The 21,048-nt window shown below is 45.2% G+C and overlaps 1 protein-coding gene and 1 long non-coding RNA gene across 2 annotated transcripts in view; one reads left to right on the forward strand and one right to left on the reverse strand.

Moving 5' to 3' along the window:
• Nucleotides 1-16,203, forward strand: part of slc20a1b (solute carrier family 20 member 1b) — a 33,394-nt gene extending 17,191 nt beyond the window's left edge. The window contains exons 6-11 of the mRNA XM_061876276.1: nt 1,721-1,840; nt 8,791-9,057; nt 10,737-11,301; nt 12,354-12,539; nt 12,648-12,732; nt 14,589-16,203. Coding sequence (XP_061732260.1) covers nt 1,721-1,840; nt 8,791-9,057; nt 10,737-11,301; nt 12,354-12,539; nt 12,648-12,732; nt 14,589-14,744 — 1,379 coding nt within the window. The 3' untranslated portion in view covers nt 14,745-16,203. The remainder of the gene's footprint in view (nt 1-1,720; nt 1,841-8,790; nt 9,058-10,736; nt 11,302-12,353; nt 12,540-12,647; nt 12,733-14,588) is intronic.
• Nucleotides 1,165-19,436, reverse strand: LOC133536083 (uncharacterized). Its single transcript, XR_009802379.1, has 3 exons — nt 14,561-19,436; nt 12,620-12,776; nt 1,165-1,821 (listed from the first exon to the last, which is right to left on the reverse strand). It is a non-coding gene; the product is annotated as an uncharacterized LOC133536083 (long non-coding RNA).
• Nucleotides 19,437-21,048: the final 1,612 nt, after the last annotated feature.

The following is a 21,048-nucleotide window of genomic DNA, read 5'->3' on the forward strand; positions in this document are numbered from 1 at the left end:
ATACAAGGGTCCTGAGTTCAAACCCGGGCTCGGGATCTTTGTATAAAGTATGCATGTTCTCTCCGGGTACTCCGACTTCCTCCCACCTCCTAAAAACATGCACCTGAGGATAGGTTGATTGGCAACATTAAATGGTCCCTAATATGTGAATGTTGTCTATCTGTGTTGGCCCTGCGATGAGGTGGTGAATTGTCCAAGGTGTACCCTGCCCAAATGCAGCTGAGATAGGGACAAGCGGTAGAAAATGGATGGATGGATGGAAGAAGGGCATGGCGGTCACACTTGATTTAAAAAGGCCTACTGAAAGCCACTACTAGCGACCACGCAGTCTGATAGTTTATATATCAATGATGAAATATTAACATTGCAACACATGCCAATACGGCCTTTTTAGTTTACTAAATTGCAATTTTAAATTTCGCGCAAAGTATCTGTTTTAAACGTGCGCGTGACGTCTCTGATTGTAGTCTGCTTTAATCGCATAATTACACAGTATTCTGGACATCTGTGTTGCTGATTGTTTTGCAATTTGTTGAATTAATAATGGAGACGTCAAAGAAGAAAGATGTAGGTGGGAAGCGGTGTATTGTAGCTGCCTTTTAGCCACACAAACACAGCCGGTGTTTACTTGTTTGCATTCCCCAAGGTGAAGCTTTACTATGGAACAGAGCGGTCAAGCATGTCAACCGGCAGGTTTCGGTGAGAAATTTGTGGTAATAAGTCGGCTCTTACTGTAGACATGAGCGTAGCTCGTGTCGTTCGTCGTGCACCTGTCAAAGAGGCAGCTGCGTGCTTCCCTCAGAGACACTGGCGGTCGCCACACCCCTCCGGCTTTCAGGTACGACAGTATAATCTCACTACAACACCAGTAACACAATAAGCAGAAAAGGGATTTTCCAGAATTATCCTAGTAAATGTGTCTGAATCGCTCCCACTGCCCTGTCTTTTTTTTTTTTTTTTTTTTCTCTAGTCGTTCACTCTAACTTTCTTCATCCTCGCTCAAATTAATGGGAAAATCGTCGTTTTCTCGGTCCGAATCGCTCTCACTGCTGGTGGCCATGATTGTAGTTAATGTTCAGATGTGAGGAGCCCTCACACCGGTGACGTCACGCGCACATCGTCTGCTACTTCCGGTACAGACATTTTTATTAGCGACCAAAGGTTGTGAACTTTCTCGTCGATGTTCTCTACTAAATCCTTTAAGCAAAAATATGGCAATATGGCGAAATGATCAAGTATGACACATAGAATGGACCTGCTATCCCCGTTTTAAATAAGAAAATCTCATTTCAGTAGGCTTTTAAGTGAAAATGGCGTATTCTACTCCGCTGCAACCAGCAGAGGCGCTGGTGTTTAATCTGGTGTTAAACGTCCTTCTGTGTCCAGAGAATAAATTCATTTGAAAATAAATATTTATACTTTTTTTATTGTATCGTTTCAAGCTAGTATAGTGATTAGCATGTATATGCCACTAATGAGATGATTAAGTTAAGTAAAATAATATCAATCTGAGGTGGATCACATACTTTTTCCTTAAACGGCACATTCTGAGAATGAAGTTTCCCCCCCCAGTGACAATTCAGAATGTCCCCGTGTTGAGTGTGCTGCCCACTAGAGGAAGGCGGCACTCGCTGCCCGTGTTTTTAAAAACCTGCATTTTTCTTTTCTCCTCCTCCTCCACTCGCGTGGTCTTGTGTGTCCGTGGCGGTCCTTGGTCCAGTGCTGGGATTCGACAAGCTTCCTTGGTGGGGGACCCTGCTCATCTCACTGGGCTGTGCGCTGCTGACCGCCGTCCTGGTTTGGTTCATAGTCTGCCCTCATCTGAAGAAGAAGATCGAACGTAAGTGTTTTTTTTTTTTGTGTGTGTGTGTGTGTGTTTGTGTCATATTTTTTCATCATTCTAGCTATAGTGAAAAGGGGGGCCCTCACAACTTACTGACCAAACGTGGGTCCACACAAAGTAGGCAAAGTGTGTGTGTGTGTGTGTCTCAATCAATCAATCAATGTTTATTTATATAGCCCCAAATCACAAATGTCTCAAAGGACTGCACAAATCATTACGACTACAACATCCTCGGAAGAACCCACAAAAGGGCAAGGAAAACTCACACCCAGTGGGCAGGGAGAATTCACATCCAGTGGGACGCCAGTGACAATGCTGACAATGAGAAACCTTGGAGAGGACCTCAGATGTGGGCAACCCCCCCCCCTCTAGGGGACCGAAAGCAATGGATGTCGAGCGGGTCTAACATGATACTGTGAAAGTTCAATCCATAGTGGCTCCAACACAGCCGCGAGAGTTCAGTTCAAGCGGATCCAAGACAGGAGCGAGAGTCCCGTCCACAGGAAACCATCTCAAGCGGATCAGCAGCGTAGAGATGTCCCCAACCGATACAGGCGAGCGGTCCATCCTGGGTCCCGACGAGCGGTCCATCCTGGGTCTCGACTCTGGACAGCCAGTACTTCATCCATGGTCATCGGGCCGGACCCCCTCCACAAGGGAGGGGGGGACATAGGAGAAAGAAAAGAAGCGGCAGATCAACTGGTCTAAAAAGGAGGTCTATTTAAAGGCTAGAGTATACAGATGAGTTTTAAGAGGAGACTTAAATGCTTCTACTGAGGTAGCATCTCGAACTGTTACCGGGAGGGCATTCCAGAGTACTGGAGCCCGAACGGAAAACGCTCTATAGCTCGCAGACTTTTTTTGGGCTCTAGGAATCACTAATAAGCCGGAGTCTTTTGAACGCAGATTTCTTGCCGGGACATATGGTACAATACAATCGGCAAGATAGGATGGAGCTAGACCGTGTAGTATTTTATTCGTAAGTAGTAAAACCTTAAAGTCACATCTTAAGTGCACAGGAAGCCAGTGCAGGTGAGCCAGTACAGGCGTAATGTGATCAAACTTTCTTGTTCTTGTCAAAAGTCTAGCAGCCGCATTTTGTACCAACTGTAATCTTTTAATGCTAGACATGGGGAGACCCGAAAATAATACGTTACAGTAATCGAGACGAGACGTAACAAACGCATGGATAATGATCTCGGCGTCTTTAGTGGACAGAATGGAGCGAATTTTAGCGATATTACGGAGATGAAAGAAGGCCGTTTTCATCATTCTAACTATAGTGGAAAGGGGGGCCCTCGCAACTTACTGACCAAACGTGGGTCCACACAAATTAGGCAAAGTGTGTGTGTGTGTGTGTGTGTCATATGGTTTCGTCATTCTAGCTATAGTGGAAAGGGGGGCCCTCATAAACTACGGACGAAACGTGGGTCCACACAAAGTAGGCAAGACGTGTGTGTGTTAGGCAAGGTGTGTGTGTGTGTGTGTGTGTCTCTCTCATATTTTTTCATCATTCTAGCTATAGTGGAAAGGGGGGCCCACACAACCTACTGACCAAACGGGGTCCACACAAAGTAGGCAAAGTGTGTGTGTGTGTGTGTGTGTGTGTGTCATATGTTTTCATCATTCTAGCTATAGTGGAAAGGGGGGCCCTCCACAACCTACTGACCAAACGTGGGTCCACACAAAGTAGGCAAAGTGTGTGTGTCATGTTTTCATCATTCTAGCTATAGTGGAAAGGGGGTCCCTCACAACTTACTGACCAAATGTGGGTCCACACAAAGTAGGCAAAGTGTGTGTGTGTGTGTGTGTGTGTGTGTGTGTGTGTCATATGTTTTCATCATTCTAGCTACAGTGGAAAGGGGGGCCCTCACAAACTACTGACCAAACGGGGTCCACACAATGTAGGCAAAGTGTGTGTGTCTCATGTTTTCATCATTCTAGCTACAGTGGAAAGGGGGGCCCTCACAACTTACTGACCAAATGTGGGTCCACACAAAGTAGGCAAAGTGTGTGTGTGTGTGTGTGTGTGTGTGTGTGTGTGTGTGTGTGTGTGTGTGTGTGTGTGTGTGTGTGTGTGTGTCTCATATTTTTTCATCATTCTAGCTATAGTGGAAAGGGGGGCCCTCACAAACTACTGACCAAACATGGGTCCACACAAACTAGGCAAGACATGTAGGTGTGGGTTTGTCTCACATTTTTTTCATCATTCTAGCTATAGTGGAAAGGGGGGCCCTCACAACTTACTGACAAAACGGGGTCCACACAAAGTAGGCAAAGTTTGTGTGTGTCATATGTTTTCATCATTCTAGCTATAGTGGAAAGGGGGGCCCTCACTACCTACTGACCAAACGTGGGTCCACACAAAGTAGGCAAAGTGTGTGTGAGTGTGTGTGTGTCTCATATTTTTTCATCATTCTAGCTATAGTGAAAAGGGGGGCCCTCACAACTTACTGACCAACCGTGGGTCCACAAAAAGTAGGCAAAGTGTGTGTGTGTTAGGCAAGTTGTGTGTGTCTCTCTCATATTTTTTCATCATTCTAGCTATAGTGAAAAGGGGGGCCCTCACAACTTACTGACCAACCGTGGGTCCACAAAAAGTAGGCAAAGTGTGTGTGTGTTAGGCAAGTTGTGTGTGTCTCTCTCATATTTTTTCATCATTCTAGCTATAGTGAAAAGGGGGGCCCTCACAACTTACTGACCAAACGGGGTCCACACAAAGTAGGCAAAGTGTGTGTGTGTCATATGTTTTAGTCATTTTAGTTATAGTGAAAAGGGGGGCCCTCACAAACTACTGACCAAACGGGGTCCACACAAAGTAGGCAAAGTGTGTGTGTGTCATATGTTTTAGTCATTTTAGTTATAGTGAAAAGGGGGGCCCTCACAACCTACTGACCCAACATGGGTCCACACAAAGTAGGCAAAGTGTGTATGTGTCATATGTTTTCATCATTCTAGCTATAGTGGAAAGGGGGGCCCTCACAACTTACTGACCAAACATGGGTCCACACAAAGTAGGCAAGACATGTACTAGGTGTGGGTTTGTCTCATATTTTTCCATCGTTCTAGCTATAGTGGAAAGGGGGGCCCTCACAACCTCCTGACCAAACGTGGGTCCACACAAAGTAGGCAAGACGTGTGTATATGTCATGTTTTCATCATTCTAGCTATAGTGGAAAGGGGGGCCCTCACAACCTACTGACCAAACGTGAGTCCACACAAAGTAGGCAAGACATGTAGGTGTGTGTGTGTGTGTGTCTGTGAGATCAATCAATGTTTACTTATATAGCCCTAAATCACTAGTGTCTCAAAGGGCTGCACAAACCACAACACAAACCACTACGACATCCATGCAACTGATCTGTACTTCTCCCTACGTCCATGTACAACTCCGTACAGCTGCGTTTTTAAAAAGTCATAAATTTTACTTTTTGAAACCAATACCGATAATTTCCGATAATAAATTTTAAAGCATTTATCGTCCGATAAAACCGGCAGTCCAATATAATCGGACATCTGTACTATTTACATTGTAGATTGTCACATCAAAACTATGAATGAACACGTGGAGTTATGTACTTAACCAAAAAAAAAGGTGAAATAACTGAAAACGTGTTTTTATATTCAAAATAGCCACCCTTTCGAGAGAACGGCAAGTGTGCAAAGCAGTAATCAGAGCAAAGGGTGGCTATTTTGAAGAAACTCACACAAAACATCTTTTCAGTTGTGTGAAGCGAATTGTATTTATATAGCGCTTTTCTCTAGTGACTCAAAGCGCTTTACATAGTGAAACCCAATATCGACGTTCCATTTAAACCATTGTGGTTGGCACTGGGAGCAGGTGGGTAAAGTGCCTTGCCCAAGGACACAACGTCAGTGACTCGGATGGTGGAAGAGGGAATCGAACCTGCAACCCTCAAGTTGCTGGCAGGGCCACTTTACCAACCGAGCTATGCCAGTTATTTCACCTTTTAACTCCACGTGTGTTCATTCATAGTTTTGATGTGACAATCTGCAATGTAAATAGTCAGGAAAATAAAGAAAACACATTAAATGAGAATGCATGTCAAAAACGGAGGCGTGTCTTAATGAAATTAAACAATGGATGTCCGCTAACTTTTTGCAACTCAACGCCAAAAAAACGGAAATGCTGATTATCGGTCCTGCTAGACACCGACCTCTATTTAATAATACAACTCTAACATTTGACAACCAAACAATTAAACAAGGCGACACGGTAAAGAATCTGAGTATTATCTTCGACCCAACTCTCTCCTTTGAGGCACACATTAAAAGCGTTACTAAAACGGCCTTCTTTCATCTCCGTAATATCGCTAAAATTCGCTCCATTCTGTCCACTAAAGACGCTGAGATCATTATCCATGCATTTGTTACGTCTCGCCTCGATTACTGTAACGTATTATTTTCGGGTCTCCCCATGTCTAGCATTAAAAGATTACAGTTGGTACAAAATGCGGCTGCTAGACTTTTGACAAGAACAAGAAAGTTTGATCACATTACGCCTGTACTGGCTCACCTGCACTGGCTTCCTGTGCACTTAAGATGTGACTTTAAGGTTTTACTACTTACGTATAAAATACTACACGGTCTAGCTCCATCTTATCTTGCCGATTGTATTGTACCATATGTCCCGGCAAGAAATCTGCGTTCAAAGGACTGAACTTTCACAGTATCATGTTAGACCCGCTCGACATCCATTGCTTTCCTCCTCTCCAAGGTTCTCATAGTCATTATTGTCACCGATGTCCCACTGGGTGTGAGTTTTCCTTGCGTGGGCCTACCGAGGATGTCGTGGTGGTTTGTGCAGCCCTTTGAGACACTAGTGATTTAGGGCTATATAAGTAAACGATTGATTGATTGAAAACTTTTGGCCTGTATTATACTATTTATTTTAGGGGGCGGCGTGACATAGTGGCTCGAGCGCCCTTGTCAGAAACCTGAGGGTTGCAGGTTCGCTCCCCGCCTCTTGACATCCAAATTGCTGCCGCTGTGTCCTTGGGCAGGACACTTCACCCTTGCCCCCGGTGCCGCTCACACTGGTGAATGAATGATAGGTGGTGGTGTGCAAACTGGCAGCCTCGCTTCCGTCAGTCTACCCCAGGGCAGCTGTGGCTACAAAAGTAGCTTACCACCACCAGGTGTGAATGAATGATGGGTTCCCACTTCTCTGTGAGCGCTTTGAGTATCTAATAACGAAAAAGCGCTATATAAAATCTCTATTGAGGGGCGGCACAGCTCGGTTGGTAGAGTGGCCGTGTCAGCAACTTGAGGGTTGCAGGTTCGATTCCCGCTTGTGCCATCCTAGTCACTGCCGTTGTGTCCTTGGGCAAGACACTTTACCCACCTGCTCCCAGTGCCACCCACACTGGTTTAAATGGAACTTAGATATTGGGTTTCACTATGTAAAGGGCTTTGAGTCACTTGAGAAAAGCGCTATATAAATAAAATTCACTTCACTTCACTATTATTATTTGGGTGACAGCAAACCGCTAATTGGCCTTTAACTTTCCCGTCTAAAACAAGTCCAGGTTGACTCAGAGGCGTTGACACGACATTTTGCAGGAGTGTGCGTGTGAGGCGATAGGCCTGCTGGTCACTGACCGCCACAGCTCCGGTCTTGACCGGTTGGGATGATGCAATGTGGCCAACTGGTCTGAACGCTCCACGGATTATGTCACACACACATTTTTGTAGTTGTTACCATCCTGAGACCTCTGAAAAATGCTTACCTCTTTAGGATCACCCTTTCTACATATATGAATATTTTTATTTACAACATTAATATATTTCCAAACTATACCAATATAAAAAAGGTAAGCTTTTAGTAAAAAAAAAAATTGGGGGAATTTTTTTGTTTGTAGTTTTTTAATCTTCATTATTTACTACAAGTTATTACAGTATGTCTCTATATAAATGATAAATGGGTTGTACTTGTATAGCGCTTTTCTACCTTCAAGGTACTCAAAGCGCTTTGACACTACTTCCACATTTACCCATTCACACACTGATGGAGGGAGCTGCCATGCAAGGCGCCAACCAGCACCCATCAGGAGCAAGGGTGAAGTGTCTTGCTCAGGACACAACGGACGTGACAAGGTTGTAACTAGGTGGGATTTGAACCAGGGACGCTCGGGTTGCGCACGGCCACTCTCCCACTGCGCCACGCCGTCCCCAATTTATTACCAATTTATTTTTAAAAAACTATCATTTTGGCTAAAGAAGGCGCATTCCAATTTCTTACACACACTTATTACATATGTTGGCCAGAGGGGGAGCACTTAAAATTTTTACACACACTTGTTATTTCATATGTTGACCAGCGGAGGACATACTTGTCCGGGAGACTCCCGAAATTCAGCGCCTCTCCCGGGACAAATTTTCTCTCGAAATTCAGTTGCGAATTTTTATCATCGATGTTCTCTACTAAATCCTTTCAGCTAAAATATGGCAATATCACGAAATGATTAAGTATGACACATAGAATGGACCTGCTATCCTTGTTTTAAATAAGAAAATCTAATTTCAGTAGGCCTTTAAATCAACAAAAAATCCTGACTTTGGAGCAATGTTCACAGACTCTAGTATTTGGCACTGTACTGTATTAGATGCAATAGTTTTCCACATAGGGACCATGAATTCGGTCCTAAATTGTTCACTGGTGCTCATATGGAAGGTACTTTTCCTTGTTGATGTCTCAAGAAGGGTAGAAATACAACACACACACACACACACACACACACACAAAAGAGTATTAGGAGTCTGCTTCACCTTGACTCCACAAACAAAAAGAGTTTGTGTTCCAAGTTTCTTATCTATTTCGTTTGATCCTTCACGTCCCTCCCCTGATACACTTTTGGAAGCTCCTGGCACTTGTAGCTCTTTGTGCACGTTCGAGCAATTTCTCACCGCCTCCTCCTTTTTTGTAGGAGACATTAAGTCTTCCAGCCCCTCAGAGAGCCCACTGATAAAGGAGACCGAGGCCCACAGTCCCATCCTGAAGCAGACCGGCAAGGAGGCGCCCGCCCTTGCAACGCCGCCTGCCGATCAGAGCCCGGCAGCTCAGCTTGCTGCAGACGAGCGCCGCGTGGCGTTTGACATCGGAGACTGTGACGACTGCGACGTGGTCAAAGAGCGGCGCGTGGCGTTCGACATCGGGGAGTCGGATGAAACGGACGAGAGCAGTACAAACGGTGGTAAGTTACAAACCCTGTTTCTATGTGAGTTGGGGAATTGTGTTAGATGTAAATACAAACAGAATACAATGATTTGCAAATCCTTTTCAACCCATATTCAGTTGAATATGCGACAAAGACAACATATTTGATGTTCACACTCATAAACATTTTTTTTGTGTGCAAATAATCATTATCTTCAGAATTTGATGCCAACAACACGTGACAAAGAAGTTGGGAAAGGTGGCAATAAATACTGATAAAGTTGAGGAATGCTCATCAAACACTTATTTGGAACATCCCACAGGTGTGCAGGCTAATTGGGAACAGGTGGGTGCCATGATTGGGTATAAAAACAGCTTCCCAAAAAATGCTCAGCCTTTCACAAAAAAGGATGGGGCGAGGTACACTCCTTTGTCCACAACTGCGTGAGCAAATAGTCAAACAGTTTAAGAACAATGTTTCTCAAAGTGCAATTGCAAGAAATTTAGGGATTTCAACATCTACGCTCTATAATATAATCAAAAAGTTCAGAGAATTCTTGAGAAATCACTCCACGTAAGCGGCATGGCCGGAAACCAACATTGAATGACCGTGACCTTCGATCCCTCAGACGGCACTGTATCAAAAACCGACATCAATCTCTAAAAGGATATCACCACATGGGCTCAGGAACACTTCAGAAAACCACTGTCACTAAATACAGTTCGTCGCTACATCTGTAAGTGCAAGTTAAGGCTCTACTATGCAAAACAAAAAACATTTATCAACAACATCCAGAAACGCCGCCGGCTTCTCTGGGCCCGAGATCTTCAAAGATGGACTGATGTAAAGTGGTAAATTGTTCTGTGGTCTGACGAGTCCACATTTCAAATTGTGTTTGGAAATATTCGACATCGTGTCATCCGGACCCAAGGGGACGCGAACCATCCCTTCTATTATCGACGCAAAGTTGAAAAGCCAGCATCTGTGATGGTATGGGGGTGCATTAGTGCCCAAGGCATGGGTAACTTACACATCTGTGAAGGCACCATTAATGCTGAAAGGTACATACAGGTTTTGGAACAACATATGCTGCCGTCTTTTTCATGGACGCCCCTGCTTATTTCAGCAAGACAATGCCAAGCAACATTCCGCACGTGTTACAACAGCATGGCTTCCCAAAAAAAAAAAAAAGAGTGCGGGTACTTTCCTGGCTCGCCTGCAGTCCAGACCTGTCTCCCATCTCTAAAATGTGGTGCATTATGAAGGGTAAAATACAACAGCGGAGACCCCGGACTGTTGAACGACTGAAGCTCTACATAAAACAAGAATGGGAAAGAATTCCACTTTCAAATCTTCAACAATTAGTTTCCTCAGTTCCCAAACATTCATTGAGTGTTGTTAAAAGAAAAGGTGATGTAACACAGTGGTGAACATGCCCTTTCCCAACTACTTTGGCACGTGTTGCAGCCATGAAATTCTAAGTTAATTATTTGCAAAAAAAAAATAAAGTTTGAGTTTGAACATCAAATATCTTTTCTTTGTAGTGCATTTAACTGAATACGAGTGGAAAAGGATTTGCAAATCATTGTATTCCGTTTATATTTACATCTAACACAATTTCCCATCTCGTATGGAAACGGTGTTTGTAATTCTTTTTTTTTTTTTTTAACTGGGTGGACCGTCCTCATTTTGACTTTTCTTTTTCTCCCTTGTAGTTCCCAAGCAAGTCCAGTCCAACAATCAGATAAACTCCCCCCACCAAGCCCAGTTCAACCAGCAGCCCCCGCAGATGCCCAGTAACGGCTACAGCCAGTACCACACGGTCCACAAGGACTCCGGCCTCTACAAGGACCTCCTGCACAAGCTCCACCTGGCCAAGGTGGGCGACTGCATGGGCGAGGGAGGCGACCGGCCCATCCGGCGCAACAACAGCTACACCTCCTACACCATGGCCATCATCGGCATGCACGCCGACTTCAGCAGGCACAAAGACGCCGAGCCCCAGGAAGGCGAGAAGAGCGGCGGCCAGGACAGGAAGCGCGTGCGCATGGACAGCTACACCAGCTACTGCAACGCCGTGGCCGAGCACGGGGCGCCCGAGGGCGTCTGCGAGGGCGATGTGACGCTGGACGTGGGGACGGAGGACGCCCACAGCACCCAGAGCTCTCTGGACGACGACGGCCTCGAAGCGGACAAGCCGGAAGTCTCGGTGCTCTTCCAGTTCCTGCAAATCCTCACCGCCTGCTTCGGATCCTTCGCTCACGGAGGAAACGACGTCAGGTATGCAGATGTGTCACATGTCTTTCCCCCCTCCCCTGCTCAAAATACTTAAGACACGTAAGATATTACTTAATAACTTAGACATTTTCGTTAATGTATTTTTATTACATTGTGTAAAATGTGATGGTTATTGAGCAAAAACCCCGAGGTGCAATAGGTCTTTTTGTAGAACTGCGTGAGAAATTTCAAGTTAATATAAATTACCTACTTAGTGGCCTAGTGGTTAGTGTCCGCCCTGAGATGGGTAGGTCGTGAGTTCAAACCCCGGCCGAGTCATACCAAAGACTATAAAAATGGTACCCATAACCTCCCTGCTTGGCACTCTGCATCAAGGGTTGGAACTTAAGGTTAAATAAATGGGTTGTACTTGTATAGCGCTTTTCTACCTTCAAGGTACTCAAAGCGCTTTGACACTTCTTCCACATTTACCCATTCACACACACATTCACACACTGATGGAGGGAGCTGCCATGCAAGGCGCCCACCAGCACCCATCAGGAGCAAGGGTGAAGTGTCTTGCTCAGGACACAACGGATGTGACGAGGTTGGTTCTAGGTGGGATTTGAACCAGTGACCCTCGGGTTGCGCACGGCCACTCTACCACTGCACCACGCCGTCCCTTAAATCACCAAAAATGATTCCTGGGCTGCTGCTCACTGCTCCCCTCACCTCCCAGGGGGTGATCTAGGGTGATGGGTCAAATGCAGAGAATAATTTCGCCACATCTAGTGTGTGTGTGTGTGTGTGTGAGACAATCATTGGTACTGTAACTTTTTTTTAACTTAATTATGGACAGAGCTACCATGGGGTTTATTTGTTGCATAAATGTTATGGAAAAAAATGTTTAACTGCCAAAAAAGGAGGACTTAAAGGGGTGCCTTGAGGAACGCCTTAGTTATGTAAATAACAAGTTAAAAATGTCAATGCAAGGATCTGCCAGTGTGTCCAAGTTCTACACAACAGACGCTCACTCGTGTTTTAGGAATTTGCTGCAAATAAGTTTTAGCACAAAGCCCTGCTACCTCCTGAGTGTTTGTATTTTGTCTGTGCAGTAACGCCATTGGACCGTTGGTGGCGCTGTGGCTGGTTTACAACAGCGGCAGCGTGGACTCCAATGAGCAGACGCCCACTTGGCTGCTGCTCTACGGAGGCGTGGGCATCTGCATGGGTCTGTGGGTGTGGGGCCGCAGAGTGATCCAGACCATGGGCAAGGACCTCACTCCCATCACCCCCTCAAGGTGCACACACCCATGACTCACTTGTGCACACACACATGACTCACACGCCAAGCATTCAGCCAACCAGACTCGACACTGACCTGCGCTTCGTTTTTGCTCGCCCTGCAGTGGTTTCAGCATCGAGTTGGCCTCGGCTCTGACTGTGGTGGTTGCGTCCAACATCGGCCTGCCGGTCTCCACCACCCACTGCAAGGTAGGCCCCATGATGTCCAACAGGAAGTGTGCCAGACTTTAAGTCTTACAAACCCCGTTTACATAGGGGTTGGGAAAATGTGTTAGATGTAAATATAAACAGAATACAATGATTCGCAAATCCTTTTCAACCCATATTCAGTTGAATATGCTACAAAGACAACATAATTTATGTTCAAACTGGTAATCTTTATTTTTCTTTTGCAATTTATAATTAACACGTGCCAAAGTAGTTGGGAAAGGGCATGTTCACCACTGTTTCATCACCTTTTAACGACAATAAACGTTTAGGAACTGAGGAAACTAATTGTTGAAGCTTTGAAAGTGGAATTCTTTCCCATTCTTGTTTTATGTAGAGCTTCAGTCATTCAACAATCTGGGGTCTCTGCTGTCATATTTTATGCTTCATAATGCACCACACATTTTTGACTGGAGACCTGTTTGGACCCGCACTCTTTTTTTTTTCTTTTCTTTTTTTTTACAAAGCCACGCTGTTGTAACACGTGCTGAATGTGGCTTTGGCATTGTCTTGCTGAAATAAGCAGGGGCGTCCATGAAAAAGATGTCGCTTAGATGGCAGCATATGTTGTTCCAAAACCTGTATGTACCTTTCAGCATTAATGGTGTCTTCACAGATGTGTAAGTTACCCATGCCTTGGGCACTAATGCACCCCCATACCATCACACATGCTGGCTTTTGGACTTTGCATCGATAACAGTCTGGATGGTTTGCTTCCCCTTTGGTCCGGATGACACGATGGCGAATATTTCCAAAAACAATTAGAAATGTAAACTCGTCAGACCACAGAACACTTTTCCACTTTGCATCAGTCCATCTTGGAAGATCTCGGGCCCAGAGAAGCCGGCGGCGTGTCTGGATGTTGTTGATAAATGGCTTTCGTTTTGCATAGTAGTGTGTGTGAAGTGAATTAGATTTATATAGCGCTTTTCTCTAGTGACTCAAAGCGCTTTACATAGTGGAACCCAATATCTAAGTTACATTTAAACCAGTGTGGGTGGCACTGGGAGCAGGTGCCCAAGGACACAAGGGCAGTGACTAAGATGGCGGAAGCGGGAATCGAACCTGCAACCCTCAAGTTGCTGGTACGGCCACTCTACCAACTGAGCTATGCCGCCCTAGTAGAGCTTTAACTTGCACTTGCAGATGTAGCGACGAACTGTATTTAGTGACAGTGGTTTTCTGAAGTGTTCCTGAGCCCATGTGGTGATATCCTTTAGAGATTGATGTCAGTTTTTGATACAGTGCCGTCTGAGGGATCGAAGGTCACGGTCATTCAATGTTGGTTTCCGGCCATGCCGCTTACGTGGAGTGATTTCTCCAGATTCTCTGAACCTTTTGATGATATTATGGAGCGTGGATGTTGAAATCCCTAAATTTCTTGCAATTGCACTTTGAGAAATGTTGCTCTTAAACTGTTTGCTCATGCAGTTGTGGACAAAGGGGTGTACCTCGCCCCATCCTTTCCTATGAAAGACTGAGCAATTTTTGGGAAGCTGTTTTTATACCCAATCATGGCACCCACCTGTTCCCAATTAGCCTGCACACCTGTGGGATGTTCCAAATAAGTGTTTGATGAGCATTTCTCAACTTTATCAGTATTTATTGCCACCTTTCCCAACTTCTTTGCCATGTGTTGCTGGCATCAAGTTCTAAAGTTAATGATTATTTGCACATCAAATATGTTGTCTTTGTAGCATATTCAACTGAATATGGGTTGAAAATGATTTGCAAATCATTGTATTCTGTTTATATTTACATCTAACACAATTTCCCAACTTAAATGGAAACAGGGATCGTAAAAACGTACCAGTTGTTGACCGCAGACTGTCTTGCAGGTGGGCTCCGTGGTGGCGGTGGGCTGGCTGCGCTCCAAGAAAGCGGTGGACTGGCGTCTGTTCCGCAACATCTTCATGGCGTGGTTTGTGACCGTGCCCATCTCGGGCCTGATCAGCGCCGCCATCATGGCCATCTTCATCTACGGCATCATATGAGGCCTGCACACACGCCCCCAGCACGGGGAGGGGAGAAGATAACCGCTCCATGCGCACCCAGAGAAGAGTGGAGTTGGCTGGGGTTAATATTTATCACTTACCTCTAGCCCGCGACTTTTACAAAAAGAAAAAAAAATATGTGATGGGACCTTTTTTTGGAATGTTGTCATGTAAATGTTTCATTTGGGCATCCCGTTACTTTTCTTCTGACTTCTCATTCTGAGTCTAAAGAAGGCCCGGGCAATTATTTTTGACATGTTTAGAGAAAATAATGTGCCTGGTGGCCGGTATATCTTTTTATGAACACTAATACAAAACATCACAATAATTGAATATGACAGACCGCCTTAAAAACACAATGGAATTTTACAATTTTCTACGAATGATAAAAGACTGAATATTGACAAAATATAACCGTCACACCCCCTTTTCGCAACAAACCGTGAAATATGAACGTGAAGGGTACAAAAATAAACCCACTTACAATCTGATATAGCTATCACTAAGCTTTAGAACTTTATTGTGAAAATCTCCCCTTCCGCGTCTGTGGAAACGCTCCCCGCCCACACTGCTTGGTACCTCGTCTGAGCTGCTGTGACTTGCATTACCATGGTAACTAATTAGATGACCAAAGTAACTGCTATATCATCCATAAGCGCAGATTCTGTATAGTTCAAGGCTTACGGTCGTTAAAAAAAACAAGACTGCACATCATAATGGCAGCTACACTTTCCATCTTAGAGATCTAAAAAAAAATATTTGGGAAGTTCCGGTGCGCCAGATTGAAAAGCTCAACATATTAATTTGCCCAGGTCTGGTCTAAATGCCTATTTGTTCTCATACAAGCTCCTTTTTTTTTATTTTGCTGTAAAATCACTTTGTTTGAAAGGATATCGGTTAGAAAAAGAACAAAATGCAGTATTAGACTTAAATGTAAAAAACAGGTTATAATTATCCACTACACTTAGGGATAGAAGCAGTATTTATACACAACCATGACACCATATTTTGGCTCGAAAAGTAAAAAAAAGACCGGATTTGGCTCTTTTATGCACTATAGCAAACATCCGTGCAGATATCTGAGACTGAATAAACGTTACTTGACCTTTTTTCAAAAATGATGTGAATGTGCTGAACTCCTGTTTAAACTTGAGCGTGTCATCAATGTGGAGAGTTTGATGCTGAGTTCACCTCACGGGTGCAAGGGTGTTGACTGGTTTGCTTCTTTCGTTTTTCGGCTTTCTGCCACCTCGCGGGTGAATAAACAAGCCAGCGGGTGTGCTGAGTGTGTTTGGAGTAGAAGTGTTGCAGAAGTAAAGGACATATCACACCTGTAGACGATGTAGCTGCCTTAACTCTCGTTTGCCCTTTTAGGTACCAAAGAATAGTTTTTTTTTTATTTTATTTTTTAATACAAATGCATAACACAAAAATTCAATAAAAACTGAAAAAAAAACAACCCACTATTGTTGCCTGTTTTGTTTAAAATATTTTTTGTTAAAATGTACATTTGTGTTTACAGGACTGGAAATCTACATTTGTAAGGCTATTAACGGAGCAAATATATAAATGTCTGCATTGGACATTCATCCATCCATCATCTTCCGCTTATCCGAGGTCGGGTCGCGGGGGCAGCAGCCTAAGCAGGGAAACCCAGACTTCCCTCTCCCCAGCCACTTCGTCCAGCTCTTCCCGGGGGATCCCGAGGCGTTCCCAGGCCAGCCGGGAGACATTGTCTTCCCAACGTGTCCTGGGTCTTCCCCGTGGCCTCCTACCGGTTGGACGTGCCCTAAACACCTCCCTAGGGAGGCGTTCGGGTGGCATCCTGACCAGATGCCCAAACCACCTCATCTGGCTCCTCTCCATGTGAAGGAGCAGCGGCTTTACTTTGAGTTCCTCCCGGATGGCAGAGCTTCTCACCCTATCTCTAAGGGAGAGACCTGGAAACTCATTTGGGCCGCTTGTACCCGTGATCTTATCCTTTCGGTCATGACCCAAAGCTCATGACCATAGGTGAGGATGGGAACGTAGATCGACCGGTAAATTGAGAGCTTTGCCTTCCGGCTCAGCTCCTTCTTCACCACAACGGATCGGTACAACGTCCGCATTACTGAAGACGCCGCATCGATCCGCCTGTCGATCTCACGATCCACTCTTCCCCCACTCGTGAACAAGACTCCTAGGTACTTGAACTCCTCCACTTGGGGCAGGGTCTCCTCCCCAACCCGGAGATGGCACTCCACCCTTTTCCGGGCGAGAACCATGGACTCGGACTTGGAGGTGCTGATTCTCATTCCGGTCGCTTCACACTCGGCTACGAACTGATCCAGCGAGAGCTGAAGATCCCGGTCAGATGAAGCCATCAGGACCACATCATCTGCAAAAAGCAGAGACCTAATCCTGCGGTTACCAAACCGGAACCCCTCAACGCCTTGACTGCGCCTAGAAATTCTGTCCATAAAAGTTATGAACAGAATCGGTGACAAAGGACAGCCTTGGCGGAGTCCAACCCTCACTGGAAATGTGTTCGACTTACTGCCGGCAATGTGGACCAAGCTCTGGCACTGATCGTACAGGGAACGGACCGTTTTGTGATATCCATCCATTTTCTACTACTTATGATAAATAAATAAATGATAAATGGGTTGAACTTGTATAGCGCTTTTCTACCTTCAAGGTACTCAAAGCGCTTTGACACTACTTCCACATTTACCCATTCACACACACATTCACACACTGATGGAGGGAGCTGCCATGCAAGGCGCTAACCAGCACCCATCAGGAGCAAGGGTGAAGTGTCTTGCTCAGGACACAACGGGCGTGACGAGGTTGGTACTAGGAGGGATTTGAACCAAGTAACAATATAAATTCATCAGCAGTCGTGTTCACAAGGTAAAAATAAATGTTTTTCAAATTTGTGGATGTTAAAGATGACTTTCATTGAGCTTTTCTGTATTAAAATCCCATTTCCTTTAGGTGTGAGTGTGATTGTTGTCTGTATGTATTGGCTCTGCGATGAGATAGCGACTTGTCCAGGGTGTACACCGCCTTCCACCTGAGTGCAGCTGGGATAGGTTTCAGCACCCCGTGACCCCGAGAGGGACAAGCGGTAGAAGATGGATGGATGGATGGATGGATGGACAGTTTCTTATAGTTCGGTCACAGACAGTGACTCCATCCATCCATCCATTTTCTACCGCTTAATCCCTTCCTCCCACTTCCAAAAACATGCACCTGGGGATAGGTTGATTGGCAACACTAAAATTGGCCCTAGTGTGTGAATGTGAGTGTGAATGTTGTCTATCTGTGTTGGCCCTGCGATGAGGTGGCGACTTGTCCAGGGTGTACCCTGCCTTCCGCCCGATTGTAGCTGAGATAGGCGCCAGCACCCCCCGCGACCCCGAAAGGGAATAAGCGGTAGAAAATGGATGGATGGATGGATAATCCCTTTTTGGGGGCGCTGGCGCCTATCAGCTACAATCGGGCGGAAGGCGGGGTACACCCTGGACAAGTTGCCACCTCATCGCAGGGCCAACACAGATAGACAACTCCAGTTTCCGTCAATTTGTTTTACTGTGCATTTTCTGTTTTCAAAACATACTTATCCCTTTTGGGGTTGTGTGGGTGCTGGAGCCTATCTCGGCTGCATTCAGGCGGAAGGCGGGGTACACCCTGGACAAGTCGCCACCTCATCGCAGGGCTAACACAGACCATATTCACACACTAGGGACCATTTAGTGTTGCCAATCAACCTATCCCCAGGTGCATGTTTTTGGAGGTGGGAGGAAGCCACGCAGTCACGGGGAGAACATGCAAACTCCACGCAGAAAGATCCCGAGCCCGGGATTGAACTCGGGACTTCTCAGGACATGCACTAACCCAGCGTTTCTCAAAGTGTGGTGGGGAACAGACACATGACAGGTGGGGCGCGAGGAACAGGAGGAAATTTCACTTTAAATTTTTTTTAAATTATATTCTTATTTCCCTGCTTAGGCTGTTGCCCCCGCGACCCGACCTCAGATAAGCGGAAGATGATGCATAACACAAAAATTCAATAAAAACTGAAAAAAAACAACCCACTATCGTTGCCTGTTTTGTTTAAAATATTTTTTGTTAAAATTTACATTTGTGTTAACAAGCACTGGAAATCTATAGTAAGGCTATTAACGTAGCAAATATATAAATGTCTGCATTGGACATTCATGTTTTGTGATATCCATCCATTTTCTACCAATTATCCCTTTTGGGGTCGCGGGGGGTGCTGGAGCCTATCTCGGCTGCATTCAGGCGGAAGGCAGGGTACACACTGGACAAGTCGCCACCTCATCGCAGGGCTAACACAGACCATATTCACACACTAGGGACCATTTAGCGTTGCCAATCAACCTATCCCCAGGTGCATGTTTTTGGAGGTGGGAGGAAGCCACGCAGTCACGGGGAGAACATGCAAACCACACAAAAAGATCCCGAGCCTGGGATTGAACTCGGGATTTCTCAGGACATGCACTAACCCCTGTTCCACCGTGCTGCCTGTTTAAATGCATTACAACTGATCAAATTGTGATGTACTTAGTTTGCATGCAAGTCTGGTGGTAAAAACTGAACAGCTCATATTTGTGTTTGCCCAAATGAGCACATTTAATTAAAAGGGGACACATGTGCCAACAAAACAGTGAATTCACCCGCAGCACAATCAGTATTTACGACACTTGGTAAGTGGACCACTTGCCTTTTATTAACAATCCTTCCATAATATTGATTTGCAGCGGTGTTCTGCCATGTTGTCGCTCCACTTGTGTTTTCTCACTGAAGCACATCTAGGTGGAAAAAAAAAAAACAAGACAAAAACAGTCAGATTCTCAGCACTAATTCACTTTCAGTATTGTTCCTTTGAAAATGTGACAGTTTCCTGGTATGTAGTGTTTTATTCCCTATATGGAATGAGTGTGAAAGAAATACAAATAGAAAAGGGTCTAAATGGAGAAGGATAAGTACCAAAGGAAGGTGCTGTCCTGGATTTGTGTCCTACATTCAACAAGGAGGCCAGTCTGATTTTGTCCAAATAAACACCATAGATTTTGTCATCTGTTTACTTCTCCAAAGCGCCTTTTTTGTGTCGTCGTCTTGTAAAAATACCACTGGTGCGGTTTGTCTAAGTGTTGTGTTGTCAGCCAAGGCTTATAAAACACCAGTTTTATTTCCTTCAGACACGTGTGGACGTGTGCTAGTTTTTTAAAGGTTCCTTATTGCATAACTTATTGTGCACACACACACACACACACACACACACGCATACTGGTTATCATTTGGAATGGGGACCAAGTTGTTGATCATGACATGTGGGGACCACCCATTCTACAGGTTGTGGAGGCATTAAAAAAAACGAGGTAAAATGACCACTGCCCAGTTAGCTCATACACGTCTTAAAATCTCTGGATTGATGAAGTAATGTCAATCAATCAATCAATGTTTATTTATATAGCCCCAAATCACAAATGTCTCAAAGGACTGCACAAATCATTACGACTACAACATCCTCGGAAGAACCCACAAAAGGGCAAGGAAAACTCACACCTCAGTGGGCAGGGAGAATTCACATCCAGTGGGACGCCAGTGACAATGCTGACTATGAGAAACCTTGGAGAGGACCTCAGATGTGGGCAACCCCCCCCCCTCTAGGGGACCGAAAGCAATGGATGTCGAGCGGGTCTAACATGATACTGTGAAAGTTCAATCCATAGTGGCTCCAAGACAGCAGCGAGAGTCCCGTCCACAGGAAACCATCTCAAGCGGATCAGCAGCGTAGAGATGTCCCCAACCGATACAGGCGAGCGGTCCATCCTGGGTCCCGACGAGCGGTCCATCCTGGGTCTCGACTCTGGACAGCCAGTACTTCATCCATGGTCATCGGACCGGACCCCCTCCACAAGGGAGGGGGGGACATAGGAGAAAGAAAAGAAGCGGCAGATCAACTGGTCTAAAAAGGAGGTCTATTTAAAGGCTAGAGTATACAGATGAGTTTTAAGGTGAGACTTAAATGCTTCTACTGAGGTAGCATCTCAAACTGTTACCGGGAGGGCATTCCAGAGTACTGGAGCCCGAACGGAAAACGCTCTGTAGCCCGCAGACTTTTTTTGAGCTCTAGGAATCACTAATAAGCCGGAGTCTTTTGAACGCAGATTTCTTGCCGGGACATACGGTACAATACAATCGGCAAGATGTGCTGATCATTCTTACTGGGGACCCTGGGGAAAAATAGTTCATATGGTTCATGGGGACCAAATTAAAATTAAAGCTGCAGGCA

Source organism: Nerophis ophidion, linkage group LG17, assembly GCF_033978795.1.
Source record: "Nerophis ophidion isolate RoL-2023_Sa linkage group LG17, RoL_Noph_v1.0, whole genome shotgun sequence".
NCBI classification, from domain to species: domain Eukaryota; kingdom Metazoa; phylum Chordata; class Actinopteri; order Syngnathiformes; family Syngnathidae; genus Nerophis; species Nerophis ophidion.